The 17295-nt window shown below is 39.3% G+C and overlaps 1 protein-coding gene across 1 annotated transcript in view; it reads left to right on the forward strand.

Annotated features, from left to right (window-relative positions):
* The window catches only part of Cdkl5 (cyclin dependent kinase like 5), a 155660-nt gene that overhangs the window by 119005 nt on the left and 19360 nt on the right, over nt 1-17295 (forward strand). The window contains exons 12-15 of the mRNA XM_042670408.1: nt 4388-4539; nt 10892-11858; nt 15330-15431; nt 15687-15792. Coding sequence (XP_042526342.1) covers nt 4388-4539; nt 10892-11858; nt 15330-15431; nt 15687-15792 — 1327 coding nt within the window. The remainder of the gene's footprint in view (nt 1-4387; nt 4540-10891; nt 11859-15329; nt 15432-15686; nt 15793-17295) is intronic.

The following is a 17295-nucleotide window of genomic DNA, read 5'->3' on the forward strand; positions in this document are numbered from 1 at the left end:
TGAGACAGAAAATTATTAATACCCCAGGAATCTCAAACATTTAGTTCTTTCTAACTAAAATAACACAAAAGCCAAGAAACATGAAATTATGATCCTGCTTAGGCTATATACCTCTATTCTACACTGCCTCAGAAGCCATAATGCTGATGTATGTCACTGATGAATATTGCCTTGTTATTGTTGAATGTTATATACATAGGGTCATTCCTTTTGTCTCTCTTGTTTTTTTTTTTTTTTTTTTTAATTTTTTTTATTTTTTTATTGTAAAGCTACTATACAGAGGGTTACAGTTACATGAGTGAGGTTATGAGTACACTTCCTCTTGAACATTGTTACCCCCTCCATTGTTTTCCCCCTACCATCCCCTCCCTCCCTCCCTTCCCCGAGGTTCTTTTTTTTTTTTTTTTTTGATTGTGATTAAATGATTACATAATTTCAAAGTCACAAGTTCATTCTAACTTCCCTGGAGCAAATTGTCTACCACAGTCTGTAATATATAACAGTGTTCACATGTTATATACCATATTTGTGATCAGCAGCATGAGGATATTTAGTAGTGGTTCAACCAGATGAGCGGGAGTTCTTTGTTTCTTAAGTCCTGTTAGTTTTGTCGTATCACTAACCTTTTGGATTTAGCATCCACTTATGAGGGAGACCATGTACCGTTTGTCTCTTCGTTCTTGGCTAACCTCGCTCAACATGATTCCTTCTAGCTCCATCCATTTCCCTGCAAATGCCATTGTCTCTCTTGTTTTTGAAAATGAATTTTAATAATGAAAAACACCAATTATAAGGCTGTGTGTGGTGGCTCACACTTGTAATCTCGACTACTTGAAAGGCAGAGGTAGGAGGATCTCCATTTGAGGCCAGAGGGCAAAAAGTTAGCCAGATCCTGCCTCAAAAAAAAAAAAAAAACCTAATAGGTATAGTGACACATGTCTGTAATCCCAGTTACTAAAGATTCACAGATAGGAGGATTGTAGTCTGAGGCTAGTCCAGGTCAAAACATGATACCCTCCCTATCAGTAAATCAAACTAAAAGGCAAAAGGAATGGGGACGTGGGTCAAGAAGTATTAGCACCCTAACAAGTGTGAAGTTCTGAATTGCACACACACACACACACACACACACACACACATACACACACCACAGAAAAATAATAGGCATATTGGTACACATTATAACTGGACCTGGTATCACACATCAGTAATGCCAGGACTTGAGAGGCTGAAGCTGGATGTTCTCCAGTTGGAGGCCAGTCTGAGCTACATAGCAAGACCATCTCAAAACAAAAACAAATAAATTATAAGTGAAAACATCAATTATTCTTTCATAAAGAAACAATCTCTTTGACATTCTATAAAGCTGTCTTGGTAATTATGTCCACATATACTAAATAACTAAAATGTTCATCTCGAATCTGTCTAAATTTTCCATTTTAATGGGAATGTAAATAATCAAAATTAATTCATGTGCTTAGCACTATAGAGAATAGCTACAGTAATTATATTGGCTCTGATTTAGTTAAAAATATGATGATGAGGATGTTTCCCTACATACTGAATTTAAATCTATTAACTGGACAGATTTCATACTTTCCTCATAAAGACCTCATCCTTTTAAGTAATTTGGAATTAATATCTGTATTCATACATATAAATACAGTTTTTTGGATACAGTAATTTTTCCTTGATATCAAATAAAAATAGTTTATAATTTTTATAGTACGGGGGTTTAAACTCTGGGTCTTGTACTTGCAAGTCAAGTATTCTCCCACTTGCACCCCACCTCAAGCCCTAAATAACTCTAAAGCTCATAGATCTTTGGCTTCTGAATTGCCATGTGTAGAAAAAAGAATTAAATCTTTGAATTTAAAAGATTGCTTAAAGACTGATTTTCCATTTTTGGTTTTTATTTGCTTAATTGTGGGTTTCTTTTTGAGACAGAGTCCTATATTGTTTACCAAGTGCTGGGATCACAGCCATGCACCACCTTGCCCGGACTCCTTTGTTTTTACCTAGTAACTTATAGTTCATACTTTTTTATGGTAACTATTTGAACTGCTGGTTCAAAATCATTTTATATGCTCCCAAAGTTTCAGTTCTGTAATAAGGAAGAAGAAATGACTGAGATAATTTCAGAGATGTGTTTGAATCAATATTGTTGTAAATATATTTACATGTAATTAGTGGCTTGAGTTTTAATAATATCTTTTGGCCAGAAGTATTTAGTATTATTGTAGTATCAAAATTCAAATTTTCTTTTTTTTTTTTAATTTATTTGTGAACATACTGTACAGAGGGGTTACAATTACATGGGCAGGATAATGCGTACATTTCTTACCAAGCATTGCAGCCTCCTCCTTTGGTTTACCCTTCACATCCCTTCCCAGCCTCCCCCCTCCCCCCCAATCCCAATCCTTCTCCTTCCCTTCCCTTCCCCCCCCCCCCCCCCCCCCCCCGCACCGACGTTGTAAAGCTCGTTTTGGACATGACAACTTGTACTTCTCATTGTTGCAACAGGTTCAAAATTCAAATTTTCTGTGGTACTAGATCGAAGGTGGTTGTCTTGAGATTGAAATCTGGCTGATTTGGGAGCAAATTTGCTCTTAATAGCCACAAAGAGATTAATTATGCACAAAACCAAAAGTAAGCTAGAGCTGGATTTGTGAATCCTGAGATTTTATGCGTACTAAATTTCCCCTTTAGGTTGTATTAGTCTATATAGGTTTTGTTTTGCTGTATTAGACTACATAGATTTGTTAGGTATTTGTTTCATGTATGGGTAAGTCAGTCACAATTATGATTTACCTATTAAAAGTGTGACAGCTCACTAAGTTAAATAATAATATTGGAAGAAAACATCTTAGTTGTAAAGAATCTAATGTATGCAACCTAAAACAAAGGTTTAGTGCTTTGATAAAGAACCTTTACAAATAACTAAATAGATACAGAAAGAGAAAAATAAGAAAACATAAGTAATCAATAAACATGGAAAAATATTCATCTTACAACAACTAAAAAGAATGAGCGAGCCTGTTGTTAGTGAAGTTACCAAGAAATTGCTTAGAGGAGTATACTCTTCCTAGGCTGTCATTTGGCAACACACAGAAGAGAATCATTGAGTTTCCATACCTAGCAGTTCCATCTTTAGGAATTTATCCTAGGGAAGATTTCAGGTGTTTGTCACGGCATTAATTATAATAGTGGAAAGTGGCTGCCACCTAAATGTCCAACAGTAGGATGCTCTCTAAACAAATCATGATATATCCATACCATAAACTTCTACATACATGTAAGAGCTGGAGATGTAGCATGCTGTTAGAACACACCAGCTAGCATGCAGAAGGCTATCAAAAAACAAAATAAAAACAAAAATGTTGTAAAATTATATGTTGCCATATTGTTCATTAAAAGGGAAACAACCTGAGTGCTTGTCATTTGGGAATTGCTAAGAACAAACTAAAGGACATTCATGGAATTAATATGGAACGATCTCTTAAGATTGAATGTCAAGCCAGATGCCCGTGGCTCATGCCTATAATACTAACTGCTGGAGAGGCTGACACCTGGAAGTCACAGTTTGAAGTCAGCGTGGGCAAAGAAGTTTGCAAGTGTCCAATTAACTAGCAAAATACCATACTGGAAGCATGTCTCAAGTGAGCAAGAAAGCCAGGTGTTACATTGAGACTGTGTTAAAGCCTTAGTATCAGCACGCACGTGCACATACACACACACACACACACACACACAATTGTATGTCAAGTGGAAAGTGTACACATTGGGTAAAATGAAAAGATCAATTAGAGATACATGTGTAGAATATACCTGCAGAAATTTGCACAAGAAACTGGTCACCTGAGCTGCCCTCAGAGAAAATTACTGATATCTAGGGGACAGAGGAAAGATGAAAAATGCATATATACTTATTTAAAAGATATTTAAAGTATTTTACTTTTTTTTTCAGTCCTGAGTACCATCCCTGAGCTTCTTTTGCTCAAGGCTAGTGCTCTACCACTCGAGTACATTGGTACTTTCAGCTTTTTCTAAGTAGTTTATTAGAGATAAGAGTCTCATGGACTTCCTGCTGGCGGCAAATCGTGATCCTCAGATCTTGCCTCCTGAGTAACTAGGATTACAGCCGTCAGCGTCCAGCTACAAAAAATGTTTTGATAAGTAAAAAGTACAGAATATAAAACTTATATGTATAATATTACCTAGATTTTATAGTAGAAGGTGATTTAGTCTTTTTCTCCCTGAATTGTGTTGGCTAGATTTTCTGCATTAACCATGTATTTCTTTTCTATGAAACAAAAATAAATTTTTCCCCAGAGTTTAAATTTGACATTTTAATGTCCTTTCTATTTCTAAACTTTTATTTCCTAAGAATTTACTGAAGTTGGATCCAGCTGACAGATACTTGACAGAACAGTGTTTGAATCACCCTACATTTCAAACCCAGAGACTTTTGGATCGTTCCCCTTCAAGGTCAACAAAAAGGAAACCTTATCACGTGGAAAGCAGCACATTGTCTAATAGGTAAATATTCCCTTTTAAGGAAATACAGATGTACTATTGGTCTTACAAGTAGGTGGAAGAGGTGGATGCTAAAATTATGCAATTAGAAAAAAAAAGAAGGAAAGCCCTCTTTAATTCAAAAATATCTTCCTTATGCTTATTACATGATTCAGAACTATAATTAAAGAATCGTGTGGGTCTTAAAGACTTTCATATCTTTAACAAGTGTATTATGGAAACCTATATATTCCCTTGGAAAGGTAGCATTGAATTAGCGACTAAAGGTTTTTTAGCCTTGAGAGATAGCAGGTTCTGTGTAAATGGCACCCAGGAGTAATGTTTGGAGGATGAGGGATAAACGGGGACAAAGGGAATCCTGGAAGAAAAAGATGACAAAACTATGGATGAGGCAGTCTTTGCAACTGAACCAAATGAGCCAGGTCTTTACAAGGGTCACTTTTATTTTGGAGGTGCTGGCATTTTAACTCATGGCCTTAACAATTGCTAGGCAAGTGCTCTACTCGTAGAGACATGCCTTCAGCCCTTTTTGCTCTGGTTATTTTTGAGATAGGGTCCTGCTTTTTACTGGGGCTGGCCTAAACTATGACACTTCTATTTACATTTTCCCTCTATAACTGGGGTAACAGGCATGTACTACTATACCCTAATTTTTCTCCTGCAATGGGGTCTGGTAAGGTTTTTTTTTTTTTTGCTCAGCATGGCCTCAAACTGTAATCCTCCCAATCTCAGCCTCATGAGTAGCTGAGATGCTATATGTGAACCACTGTATCTAGCTTTGAGAAGGACCTTGTGTGTTCATTGTTCTTGCCTTTTCATCATTCAGTTGAGAAATTAATTTTACATAAAAATAAGAATATGTTAATTGTAAAGTCAATGCTTAAAAGCAGTGCTTCCCTATTTTCCACAGTCTTGGTAAAATGTATCTCACACACACAAACACACACACACACACACACACACACACACACCCCTGACATTTTTGCACACACACACACACACCTACCTGACATTTTTTGCCAGTCCTGGGGCTTGAACTCAGGGCCTGGGCACTGTCCCTGAGCTCCTTTTGCTCAAGGTAAGCAACTACCACTTGAGCCACAGCGCCACTTCTGGCTTTTTCTGTGTATGTGGTACTGAGGAACTGAACCTAGGGCTTCATGCATATTAAGCAAACACTCTACCACTAAGCCACATTCCCAACCCCATTCTTTAATTCTGTTGGCTTCATTTGCAGTAAGTCAATGTTATAGGTACAACCTCCTCATCTTCCTTCATCGCCCAAGGACTGGTCTAGCCTCTGGGATTTTTAGATATGGGAAATAGAAATAGTTTCTTTTTATCTAGTTTAAGAAGACAAATAGAAAATTGTGATTCTTAATATGAAGCAAAATTTAAATCTTGGTCTGGGAATGTAGGCTTAGTGGTAGAGTGCTTGCCTAGCATGCATGAAGCCCTGGGTTTGATTCCTTAGTACCACATACACAGAAAAAGCTGGAAGTGTTGCTGTGGCCCAAGTGGTAGAGTGCTAGCCTTGAGCAAAAGAAGCTCAGGGACAGTGCCCAAGCCTGAGTTCAAGTCCCAGGACTGGCAAAAGAAAATTTAAATCTCCCCCCATTTTTTCCTCTATATAAAACATTGTTTCTAATAGATTTGAATTTTGAAAACTCACAGCCTGGTACAATTTAGGCCTAGAGAGCATCCATAAATTCGTGATAATCATTTGTTCTTTATTAGCTCTGCTTAGCTGTGAAAATTTGATTGTGGTTCAGAGCTGTTTATTCTTTAAAATTACTGGTTTTAGTTATTGTTTCCCTTCACATCTTTCAGATCATCCTTAGCTGGTTTATTTGTTGTTTGTTTCCATGAGAGTTTACTACTATTTGGCTACTCCTTTGCATTTGGCTGGTTCAGATTCCTGTGGCTTCTCTGGAGTCATTCTCAGTTCAGATCCTTTGGTCTCCCCTCTACCTGAGATAGCATTTGGCTCTTCTATTTTATGTTTACAACGAAAATTACCTTAATGATACAAAGTATGGTAGATGATAAATTTGTTCCGTAGCCAGTGATATAATCCATATCATGAAATGTGACATGTGTTTTTTCTTGTAATGATTCCCTTGAGAGGGTTCTTGCAGTTAACCAGCAGGGACACAAAGCTGTCCTTTGGGAAGTCTCTTTAGGATAATCTCTTAATGAGGATATATGGTTGTATTTGAGATGATTTGTATGGATCTTTGAGTATTCCTCCAGCCTCTTTTGTAGTAGATAACAATAGAAATTACAAATAATTTTTTAAAAAATCTCTGGAAGAGCTGATTTTCAGTTGGCAGTACTGTATTAAATATATTAAAGAAAAAGTACCAAGTGGTTTCTCTTTTAGGAATCTTACCTTATCTTGCAAGATTTTGAGGGCTTTCCTCCCAAACTCTTATCTATGGTCTATACTTACTCCATGGAAGCTCTTCTTGTCAGGGTATCAACTATAGTTTATAACACAAACGGTGGCTCTCTTGGCCCTCCCAGGACCATTTAGATCTACTCACAGCACTATATCCATTGTTTTCCATTATAGGCACCCCCTTCCCTGTGCCTGGAGACACAATGTCACCCTGTCTTTCAAATTCTTTTCTCTGTAGGAGGCAGTGGACTTAGGCGTTACTCACCCTCCTGCAAGTTGCTTCCAGGCTCTTCTGAAATTCCTGTCACTCTGGGCATGGCATGATGATGCTTCAGCTGCCTACACTGTACTCTCACCAGTCCTGCTATACCAGCCTTTCCCTACAAATGTAGCTTTGGGCCTCTAATCTTTACTTTTAAAGTTTAAGTTAGTGCATTGACTATCCATCCATTATATATCTTGCCAACCATTTAAGAGTAATTTATATGTAAAATCTCCAGTGGTTTTCATTTTAACACAGCTTCTTTATAATTGTGTGTCAGAGACCTATGGAAATATCAAAACTGTTCTTTATTGTTATGCTTTGGGAGAGTTATAATTTGAAGATAGTATGATGCCCTTTCTATATAGGAATTATTATATGTACAAAGTTCAGTGGCTTCCAATTAATCCTGAGGCAGAAATACTCAGAATAGTGATTTTGCCTCTTCATACATCTATGGAAAAACCTAAAATTTTGAAAAATGTTCCTACCTTAACTTTACAGCTTCTCTTTTCATATTAGAAATTGTAGTTTACATTGCCATGAATATGTGTAGGCCTGTGCATAACATCAGTAGCACTGATTCTAAGATTTCAGAAGCTCTGGCAGTTGTCTTCACTGTTCTCTATCCCCTTCTGGTCCTCTTTTAAGCTTTAGGCATTTCCCAATATCTGCATATATTACCTCTCTTCCAGTACTATCTCTAGATCTGAAAGAGAAAGGGGGAAAAATAGCATTCAAAGGGCCCAGATAGAGCTGGAGCTAGACATTAGGAGCCACCCCATGCAAGCTGTCATTTGAAGGGATCACACTCAGATTGCTGATGCCAGAAAGGAGCGGAGACTTCCAGCCTTTGTTTCCTCTTGTCTTGCAATGTCCTCCCTTGTTCAGCCCCTGCCAAGGGGCCACATTCTCCCACATTGGGACCCTGGGCGTAGAGAATGGATTGGGAATAGCACTAGTGGAATGAAACGAACATGCTTAGTGAGATCTATTTGTACATGAAATGGCCTATCATTGTTGAGTCTTTGAAACATTGTTCTGAGATAGTTTAGTTTCAAAGATGTAAGTTGACAATTTTAAAGGTTTTAAAGCCTGATACCTTTAGGATGCCGAGAATGTTCTTTATTAATCTGAAGATAGATTCAGTATACCATCTACATAAAGTGAAATTCAGCTTTCCTTTTTTTTTTTTTTTTGTAATGTCTTTCTAGATCTGGGATCTACTAAATTTAGCTCAAAAATTAAGTTAGCTCAAACTTAAGTTCATATTTAATATTGCAATTCTTGTTACCTAACTGGGAGAGATAAGGAGTGCGTTTATGGTATAGAGCTTTCTTCTGTGGTGTTGCGGGCTTGCTTAATATCAGTTGGGTGTTTTTGTTTTAACAAAACAAAATTTCTTGCAGATTTCTTGTAGATTTCTTGCAAGATTACTATCTGAATGGTCCAGTAGGAAAGCAGCTCTTATATTTGATGGCTGAGCATGTACGGTGTCCCAGGGAAGATGAGAAGGCATAGTTTCATGGACTACAATTATTCATGAGAAAGAGGAGACTTTTCTTCCATGTAGTGTATAATGGAATAAAACTTTTCAAAATCAAATCATCTTTAGCAATAGTAATATTTACAAAATTTTCTGAGCATATAGTATAATGGGATTATTAAATGTTAATTTTCAAGCATCCTAGCATATTCTAAGACACAATTAAGTCCTTTAGTTACAGTAGAAAAACAGACTTTGGGGGCCGGGAAGGTGGCTCAGTGGTAGAGCGCTTGCCTTGCATGCCTGAGGCCCTGGGTTTGATTCCTCAGCACCACATAAGCAGGAAAAGAAAAGCCGGAAGTGGCGCTGTGGCTTAAGTGGTAGAGGGCTAGCCTTGAGCTGAAGAGCTGAGGGACAGCGCCCAGGCCCAGAGTTCAGGCCCCACGACCAGACCCCCCCCCCCAAAAAAAAAAAAAAAGAAAAGAAAAGAAAAGCAGACTTTGTTATGATGTTAGTTTCAGCTTTAAAATAAAGGGCAAGGTTTTCCTTTGGATTAATAGCTGTGAATTAAACTAGGTAGGAAATGAAGCTTTGAGTCCTAAAGAATACTCAGTCCATTTGGAATAATAACGTTTGAAATAAGAGAACAAGCCAGGCACTGGTGGCTCATGCCTGTAATGCTAGCTACTCAGGAGGCTGAGATCTGAAGATTGTGGTTCAAAGCCAGCCCAGGCAGGAAAGTCCTTGAGACTCTTATCTCCAGTTAACCACCAGTAAACCAGAAGTGGCACTGTGGCTCAAGTGACAGAACACTCGCCTTGAGCTGAAGAGCTGAGGGACAGCGCCCAGGCAGAGTTCAAGCCCCATGACCAAAAAAAAAAAAAACAGAAGAAGAAGAAGAGAACAAATTGTGTCTTTTGTAAAGCAATTATCACTTTCATAAGCCTGACATTTTTTTCTTTGGTGTGCACAGAGGTATCTGAAAGGTAGTGACACATTCCTGATTAGTGTACAAGCATATATTTGAAGATCCTCAATTGCCTCCAAAACAGAAACGTAGATTATTATGATTTCCAACAAGTCTTACCACACAGTTTATATTTGTTTTAAAGTGTTGGGTGGTTTTTTTTGTTTGTTTGTTTGTTTTGCCAGTCATGGGGCTTGAAGTCAGGGCCTGGGTGCTATCCCTGAGCCTCTCTGTGCTCAAGGCTAGCACGCTAACACTTGAGCCACAGTGCCACTTCTGGCTTTTTTTGAGTTTATTGGAGATAAGAGTCTCATGGACTTTCCTGCCCCAACTGCCTTTGAACTATGATCCTCAAATTTTAGCAGTCTTGAGTAGCTCGGATTACAGGCATGAGCCACCCATGCCTAGCAAGTGTCGTATTTTTTAATGAATACATCGCTAGAATTCTCATTCCTTAACTATATAGGCTAAAGACAAAAGATTCATTGGTGTATGTATGTGAAGCAGAAGCTCTTCTTTTTTGGTGGTCCTGGGGTTTGAACTCAAGGCCTCAAATTTTCTAGGCAAATTCAATATCCCTTGAACCACACCTCCTGAACATCAGCTGTCTTCTTTTTAGCAGATATTCTGGGACAGTCACAGAAGTGAAACATATTTTACTAGATTATCAGTTAGAAACTATGTTAATAGCAAGTTAAGCCATGCATTTAAGTACATCTAAACCATAGCAACTTAATCTGAGAAACTTTGTGTTGTTTGTATACATATGTGTGCATGAACATACATGTGCATATATGTGCATGTGTGTCTGTGTAGATGTGTTCCTGGGGCTTGAACTCAGGGCCTTGTGCCCTTGCTCAGCTTTTTCATTCATGGATGGTGCTTTACCACTTGAATCATACCTCCAGTACCATGTTTGTTGTTATTGTTTTGTTAATTGTAGATAGTCTCATGAACTTTTCTACCCAGTCTAGCTTCAAATCAAGATTCTTGTATCCCAGCATCCTGAGTAGTTGGGACTAATAGGTTCCTTGTTATTGGCTGTCACACATTTAAGATAGTTAATCCTTTTAGTCACTGAAGGGTGTTAAGTATGTATTCTCTTTTCCTTTGTGCCTACTATTGAGGGAAACTTTTGTTTTCATTTATTTTTTTTTCTGTGAACTCTTCATGTGTTGTTTTTTCTTTTCAGCCTGCATTCTTTAGTAATCTCATCCTTTTTTTTTTTTTTTAACATAGAACCCAAGCCAGCAAAGGTGCTGCTTTGCAGTCTCACCACAGATCCAACAGCAAGGACATTCAGAACTTAAGTGTGGGTCTGCCACGAGCTGATGAAGGCCTTCCTGCCAATGAAAGCTTCCTGAATGGAAACCTTGCTGGAGCTACACTTAGTCCAATGCACACCAAAACCTACCAAGCAAGCACCCAGCCTGGGTCTACCAGCAAAGATCTCACCAACAACAACATGCCTCACCTTCTCAGCCCAAAAGAAGCCAAGTCCAAAACAGAGTTTGATTTTAACATGGACTCAAAGCCCTCGGAAGGTCCAGGCACAAAGTACCTCAAGTCCAGCAGCAGATCTCAACAGACCCGACACTCATTCATGGAAAGCTCTCAGAGCAAAGCTGGGACGCTACAGCCTAGTGAGAAGCAGACTCGGCACAGCTATATTGACACCATTCCCCAGTCGTCTCGGAGTCCCTCCTACAGGACCAAGGCCAAAAGCCACGGGGCATTGAGCGACTCTAAGTCTGTGAGCAACCTTTCTGAAACCAGGGCTCAAATCCCAGAGACTAATTCTAGTAGATACTTCCCATCCAGCTGCTTGGACTTGAACTCTCCCACTAGCCCTACCCCCACCAGACATAGTGACACTAGAACTTTGCTCAGCCCTTTGGGGAGAAATAATCGAAACGACGGCACTCTGGACTCCCGCCGAACCACCACTAGGCACTCAAAAACCATGGAGGAGTTGAAGCTGCCAGAACACATGGACAGCAGCCATTCCCATTCACTGTCCACACCTCATGAATCGTTTTCTTATGGGCTGGGCTACACCAGCCCCTTTTCCTCTCAGCAGCGTCCTCACAGGCATTCCATGTATGTGACCCGGGACAAAGTGAGAGCCAAAGGCTTGGATGGAAGCTTGAGCATAGGGCAAGGGATGGCAGCCAGAGCCAACAGCCTGCAACTTTTATCACCCCAGGTATAGCTTAGCCCCTTGACCCAATAATGGCTCCTCTTGGGAAGGTGGTGCAGGGGGGTGTTTATGGGGTCATTGCAATTTTCCCTACTGTAAGAGGTCATGCTCCCCTTCATAGAGTGAACAAGAAGAAACAATATAAGCTGTTTGTTTTTTAAAAAAACTGTTTGGTAATACTAGGATTTGAACTCAAGGCCTTGTGCTTGCTAGGCAGTCATTCTACTATATAACTCATACTTTTAGCCCCTTGGGCTTCAAGTTATTATTTACATAAGGCCTTGTTTTTATTGCCTATGGTCCACCTGGACTAGGATCCTCTTACCCTCCTCAGCTGGGACCCACAGACATGTCTTGCCTTTCCTGACATATTGGCTGAGATGGGTCTTGCTAACTTTTTGCCTGTCCTGCACTCTAATCATAACTGGTGTTACTGGCATGAGCCACTGTACCCAGTTGCTTCTTAAGGATTCCTTTGGGGCATATTTTGTTGAGAGTGTTCTATTCTGATTTATTATGGAAGTTATCAGCTATATGGTTTCTCAAGAATTAGAGTGAATTTACTGGCATCTTCTCTAATCTCTCTCAACTACATTCCTCAGTATCTTAACTGAATTGAATGGTTTTTGATTTATGGGGACTATAGGTAAATTTACCTTCAGGCTAGACAAAATGTTGATTTTGAGCGTATGGGGTTACTTTGAAGTCTTCAGGCTATGTTTTTAGAATAATACTTCATCTTATTGACTCCTAATTAGCCCTGATCTACTGAGAAGAACTAGCATTCTTAGATCATATTTTCATGATTTCATGTATAAAACCCAGTGACCAGTGTATGGCACTGAGCAAGGGTCTAATGTTTTAGTTTTTGCTGCTGCATTTGTAGTGATGATGCTATTATTTAGACAGTGAGTACCTTCTCCATTGAGTATTCTTAGGCACATAGGACAGTCTGAGATAAGGTTGGTTCCAGTCCCTGAGAAACTTAGTTTCTGTCAGAGAGTAAGTTATAAATGATAGCAATGAAATAATCAAGACCTATACTCACAGGGCACTGGCTGTAAATAGACGTTGAAAACAGGGAGTGATCATGGTGAGCAGAAATAGTGAGAAATGGCTTCAGGAGCAGCTGGAGGTTTTGTTCTGGAAAAGGGTATGTAGACAAGCACTATGTGGCTAAAGAGTGAAGCTGTGTTCAGGCATATCCTGAGCTAGGTGCCATGAGAGAGACAGAATCCCATTCCCCTTGGAGGAAATTGGCTAGGGACACTTGCCAACAGATCAGTCACTATGATATCATGAGGCCATATTCCTGCAGCTATGCAGAGGTGTGCAGGTATGCCAAAGGGAGCAGGAACAATGCCAGTCCAGGCTAGGCATTGTGGGAGACTCACAGAGGAGATGGCATCTAAGCAGGGAATTCCAAGTGGGTAGGGATTTCACTTGGGAAGGAAAGTGATAGCACCAGTCAGAAAGTGGCTTGAAAGGAAAGAAGGAAAGAACATTCCAAGAAAAAGGAAAGTAATATAGACTTGACAGAGAATGGTATCTTCCAGGATTGCAACAGGTTCCATGTCATTGGACTGAAAGTTCCAAGAGTTGGAGTGGCTTTTGCATTAATCCATGCATGAGGTCAGGAGAATGTGTTCCAGATTGAGTACCAGTGGGAAAACGATGGATCTCAAGGACTGCTCAAAAGTAGGAGCAATAGAACTTGTGAGCTGCAGTGTTAAGTGTAGAAAAAAAGCCTTCGGTGTTTCTTTTCTTGGAATTCCTTTTCCTGGTAGAAGAAGGGATTTTTTTAAGCCCCTGAATTTTAACCTTTTCATCTCACAGATGATCATGTTGAAGCTCAGAGAAGGAGGGTGAGTTGCCCAAGTTTACCCAACTAGTTTAACATGGAGAAAGCTGGGATTTTTTAGTTTCCAGATCCGCCCAGGTGTCTCATAAGAGACTGGAAAAGTGGTGGCCTGGTAGTGAGGAGAGATACCAGAAAAGGCAATAGTTAAGTATCTGCAGAGGTCAGAAGTAGAGTCAGGAAAGATCAAAGGAGGCCCTGAAGACTCACTATAGAGAGAAAAGAACATCGAGATTCTAGAAAGATCTCTGGGACCTGGCAGCTGCTCATATAAGATAGAGGGCAAAATCAGGTAATGTGTAGCATTAATCATAGTGTGATAGAGAGAAGTAAAAATTCAAAAAGCAGTGTCATTTAGAAAAAGGAAAAATGACTTGCTCTGATAATTCAAAAAAAGGATGTGTGTAAACAATGATGGTCTAGCTAATTATAAGCAACTGTTGTAGGCTAAGCACAGATCTAACTGTTAGTGAAGTTCAGCTCAAGAATTACAATGTCAGGCACACAATGTCACATTTAAAGGTGCCAAGGTAGCCAGAGACTAGTAGTAAGAGAACTATGAATGAATCATGGGGCATATTCTCATACATAGTATTACAGACCCTTCAAAAACTCGAGGAGTTTTGCTGAGCTTTGGTTAGATGTAAGTCATTTGTTTTCTAAAAGACTTTTCTGGAGGTCTTTGTGAACAAACAGTACAGATAGTAAAAGTCAAATGAGACCTTATTACGAAATTGAAGAAAGTACGTCACTGGATGAATTCCTGATTCTCTGGATTCTCTGGATTCACTGGGGAGTGAGGAGACAATGACATTTTAAATTTTAAGTAAAACATTTTTTATATATCATCTAGACTTTAGGTAATACTCTTTCTTGTGTAATACGTAGATACTCAAAACAACAAACTCCCCCTAATGACTTGATAATTATGTTCCTTCATCTTTTTTTTCCCCCCAAGAATAGAAAAATGTGCCATTTCTCCTCCCTTGGGCATCATTGTGGATCAGAAGTTGTGTTGGGGCTGTGACTCATTTCCTTGAGAGAGCTAGGTAGCAGTAACATCTCTGGAGATGCACGTCATCATAATTATGGCTAAGAAATACTTGGAACAAAAGTACTGCTACCTTGAAGAGCATTAAAGAAGAGAATTTGAAGTCCATAAGTTGTAGGATTTACAATTTTAAGAAAAAAATTCTTTAATGCACTCAAGAAACATTTATTTTCATCTGTCATATAAATCCTCACAAGAACAATTTTGGTTCTGCACAGTTCTTTTTAGGGGAATTCATCTTAAATTCTGCTAGATAGAACCTCCAACAAGAATGCTGCTCAGAAACCATGACTGTCTAGATATTTGAACTTTTTGTTTTTAATAATTTATTGAACTATTTTTGGAATAATTTATTTCTTCCTTTAACTTCAGTGAGAATTTCACTCTCCATCTCTTGAAATATGTTTGACTTATATTACATTCATTAGGAAATTCACTTATTTATAGGACAAGTTTTTTTTTTTAATGTTGGCTAGCTATTGTACTAGTTATATTAAGTAGAGACCATGAGGATTTTCATCTCTGGAAATAGTATGCTCTCATCAATCCTTTTAAATTTGACTTCTAGCCTGGAGAACAGCTCCCACCGGAGATGACTGTGGCGAGACCCTCTGTTAAAGAACCCTCTAGAGAAGGCACTTCTTCATTCCACACTCGCCAGAAGTCTGAGGTCTGAATTCAGAATTGCTTATTATGAAATGGTCTGTAAGAATTACTTGCTCAATATCACTACAGCCTAGCTTTTTAACTTTATGCATCCCCAATCTCCCACAAATAAGTCACACTAGCTTGTAAAGTAAGGTCTTCCTCATGAACTCATTTTGAGTTTTCTTTCAAAAATATCACTGAGTAAAGATTCAGACTTTGTAGGTGGCATCATTATCAATCCATGGCTTAACTTTTGCAAACTTGTTTCCTGTCTTAGGGCGGAGTGTATCATGACCCACACTCTGATGATGGCACAGCCCCCAAAGAAAACAGACATCTGTACAATGATCCTGTCCCAAGGAGAGTTGGTAGCTTTTATAGAGGTAAGCCACCTTCTAGCATTCGCTAGCGTCCTCTCGCTGCTGAAGGCATCTGCAGCCCATGCCTTGGACTCCACTTTTACTCCCTTACAAATATCAGATCTATGGTGTTCTTGCCTGCTTTGTTACCTTCCAGCATTTCTCTCTGCCACTGATCCTATCACCATCTTCAGGCCCTCCTGGCCTATGCCTGGGCTCTTTGGATTGCTTCCTACTTTATTTCTCAAGGCATCCATTGTCCCTGGGATCATTATTCTGAAGCTACCCATTGGTCATACATTTATTTATTAAATAAAATACTTCCCAATGTCACATGTGTGCCTGATAATGTTTGGCTTAGAACATCTTGGACAAGCATGTAAAAAAATCTCCACTGTCATGGACCTCACTCTCTTAGCAGAAGAGAGACATTATCAGTAAATATAATGGCTTTATAGGGCAGCCAAAGGTAATAGTGTTACTGGTGAGCAAAAACAAAGCAAGGCAACCAACCCATTATCCCCCACATCCCCACACCAATATCTATCTTTCTTCTTGTTGAGAGACCCTTGGTAGCTTTCCAATGATATCAGGGCAAAATCTGAATTACTTAAGATGGTATTTCCAACTGTCCATAGTCTGACCCTTGCTGTGTTTTGTTTTTTTTTTTTGTTTACCTTTTTCCCCGGTCTTTTTTTTTGGGGGGGGGGGTTGGTATTGGGACTTGAACTTGGCCTGGGCGCTGCCCCTGAGCTCTTCAGCTCAAGGCTAGCGCTCTACTACTAGAGCCACAGCGCCACTTCCCATAGTCTGACCCTTGCTATCCACTCCAGCTGTACCCTACCCAACTCCCTGCCCTATCTTTCTGATACCCAGCCAGACAAGCCTCTCTAAAATGACCTAAAACATATTCATTTCTTCCTGTTGGTGCATCTTATTTGTGTCCTTGTCCTTTGATCCTCTCCAGCATGAAATCTTCCCTGCTCACCCCAGAAGAAATGAAGTATTTCCTCTATTTCTCTCAGAGTACCTTGTCAGTGCCTCTGAAATAATATAGACCATATTTAACTGGTTCTCAGTGTGCATTTTTTCTTCAAGTTTGTGAGTCCCTCACAGATTTCCAGTTCTTGGGCTGCCAGTGTAGCTCCGTGTTTAGAGTGCTTGCCTAGTACATGCAAAGTCCTGGGTTCCATTCTTTAACTTTTCCTCTCTTAACTAGAGCACTGAGTGGCACAGTTTCACAAATATTTATTAATTGAACTTGCAAAAAGCCTTAGCAATATATTTTGTCTAGGCACCAGTTGCTCATTCCTATAATCCTAGCTACAGTTTCAAGCCAGCCTGGACAAGAAAGTCTGTGAGATTCTTATCTCCAATTAAACACTAAAAAGTCAGAAGTGTAGTTGTGGCTCAAGTGGTAGAATGTTAGCCTTGAGTACAAAAAAGCTCAGGGACAGTGCTCAGGCCCTGAGTTCAACCCCAAGAACAGCACAAAAACAAACAGCAAACAAAAAAATCAAAGGACAT

This window comes from Dipodomys spectabilis, unplaced genomic scaffold, assembly GCF_019054845.1.
Source record: "Dipodomys spectabilis isolate Male_0828 unplaced genomic scaffold, ASM1905484v1 ptg000549l, whole genome shotgun sequence".
Classification (NCBI taxonomy): Eukaryota; Metazoa; Chordata; class Mammalia; order Rodentia; family Heteromyidae; genus Dipodomys; species Dipodomys spectabilis.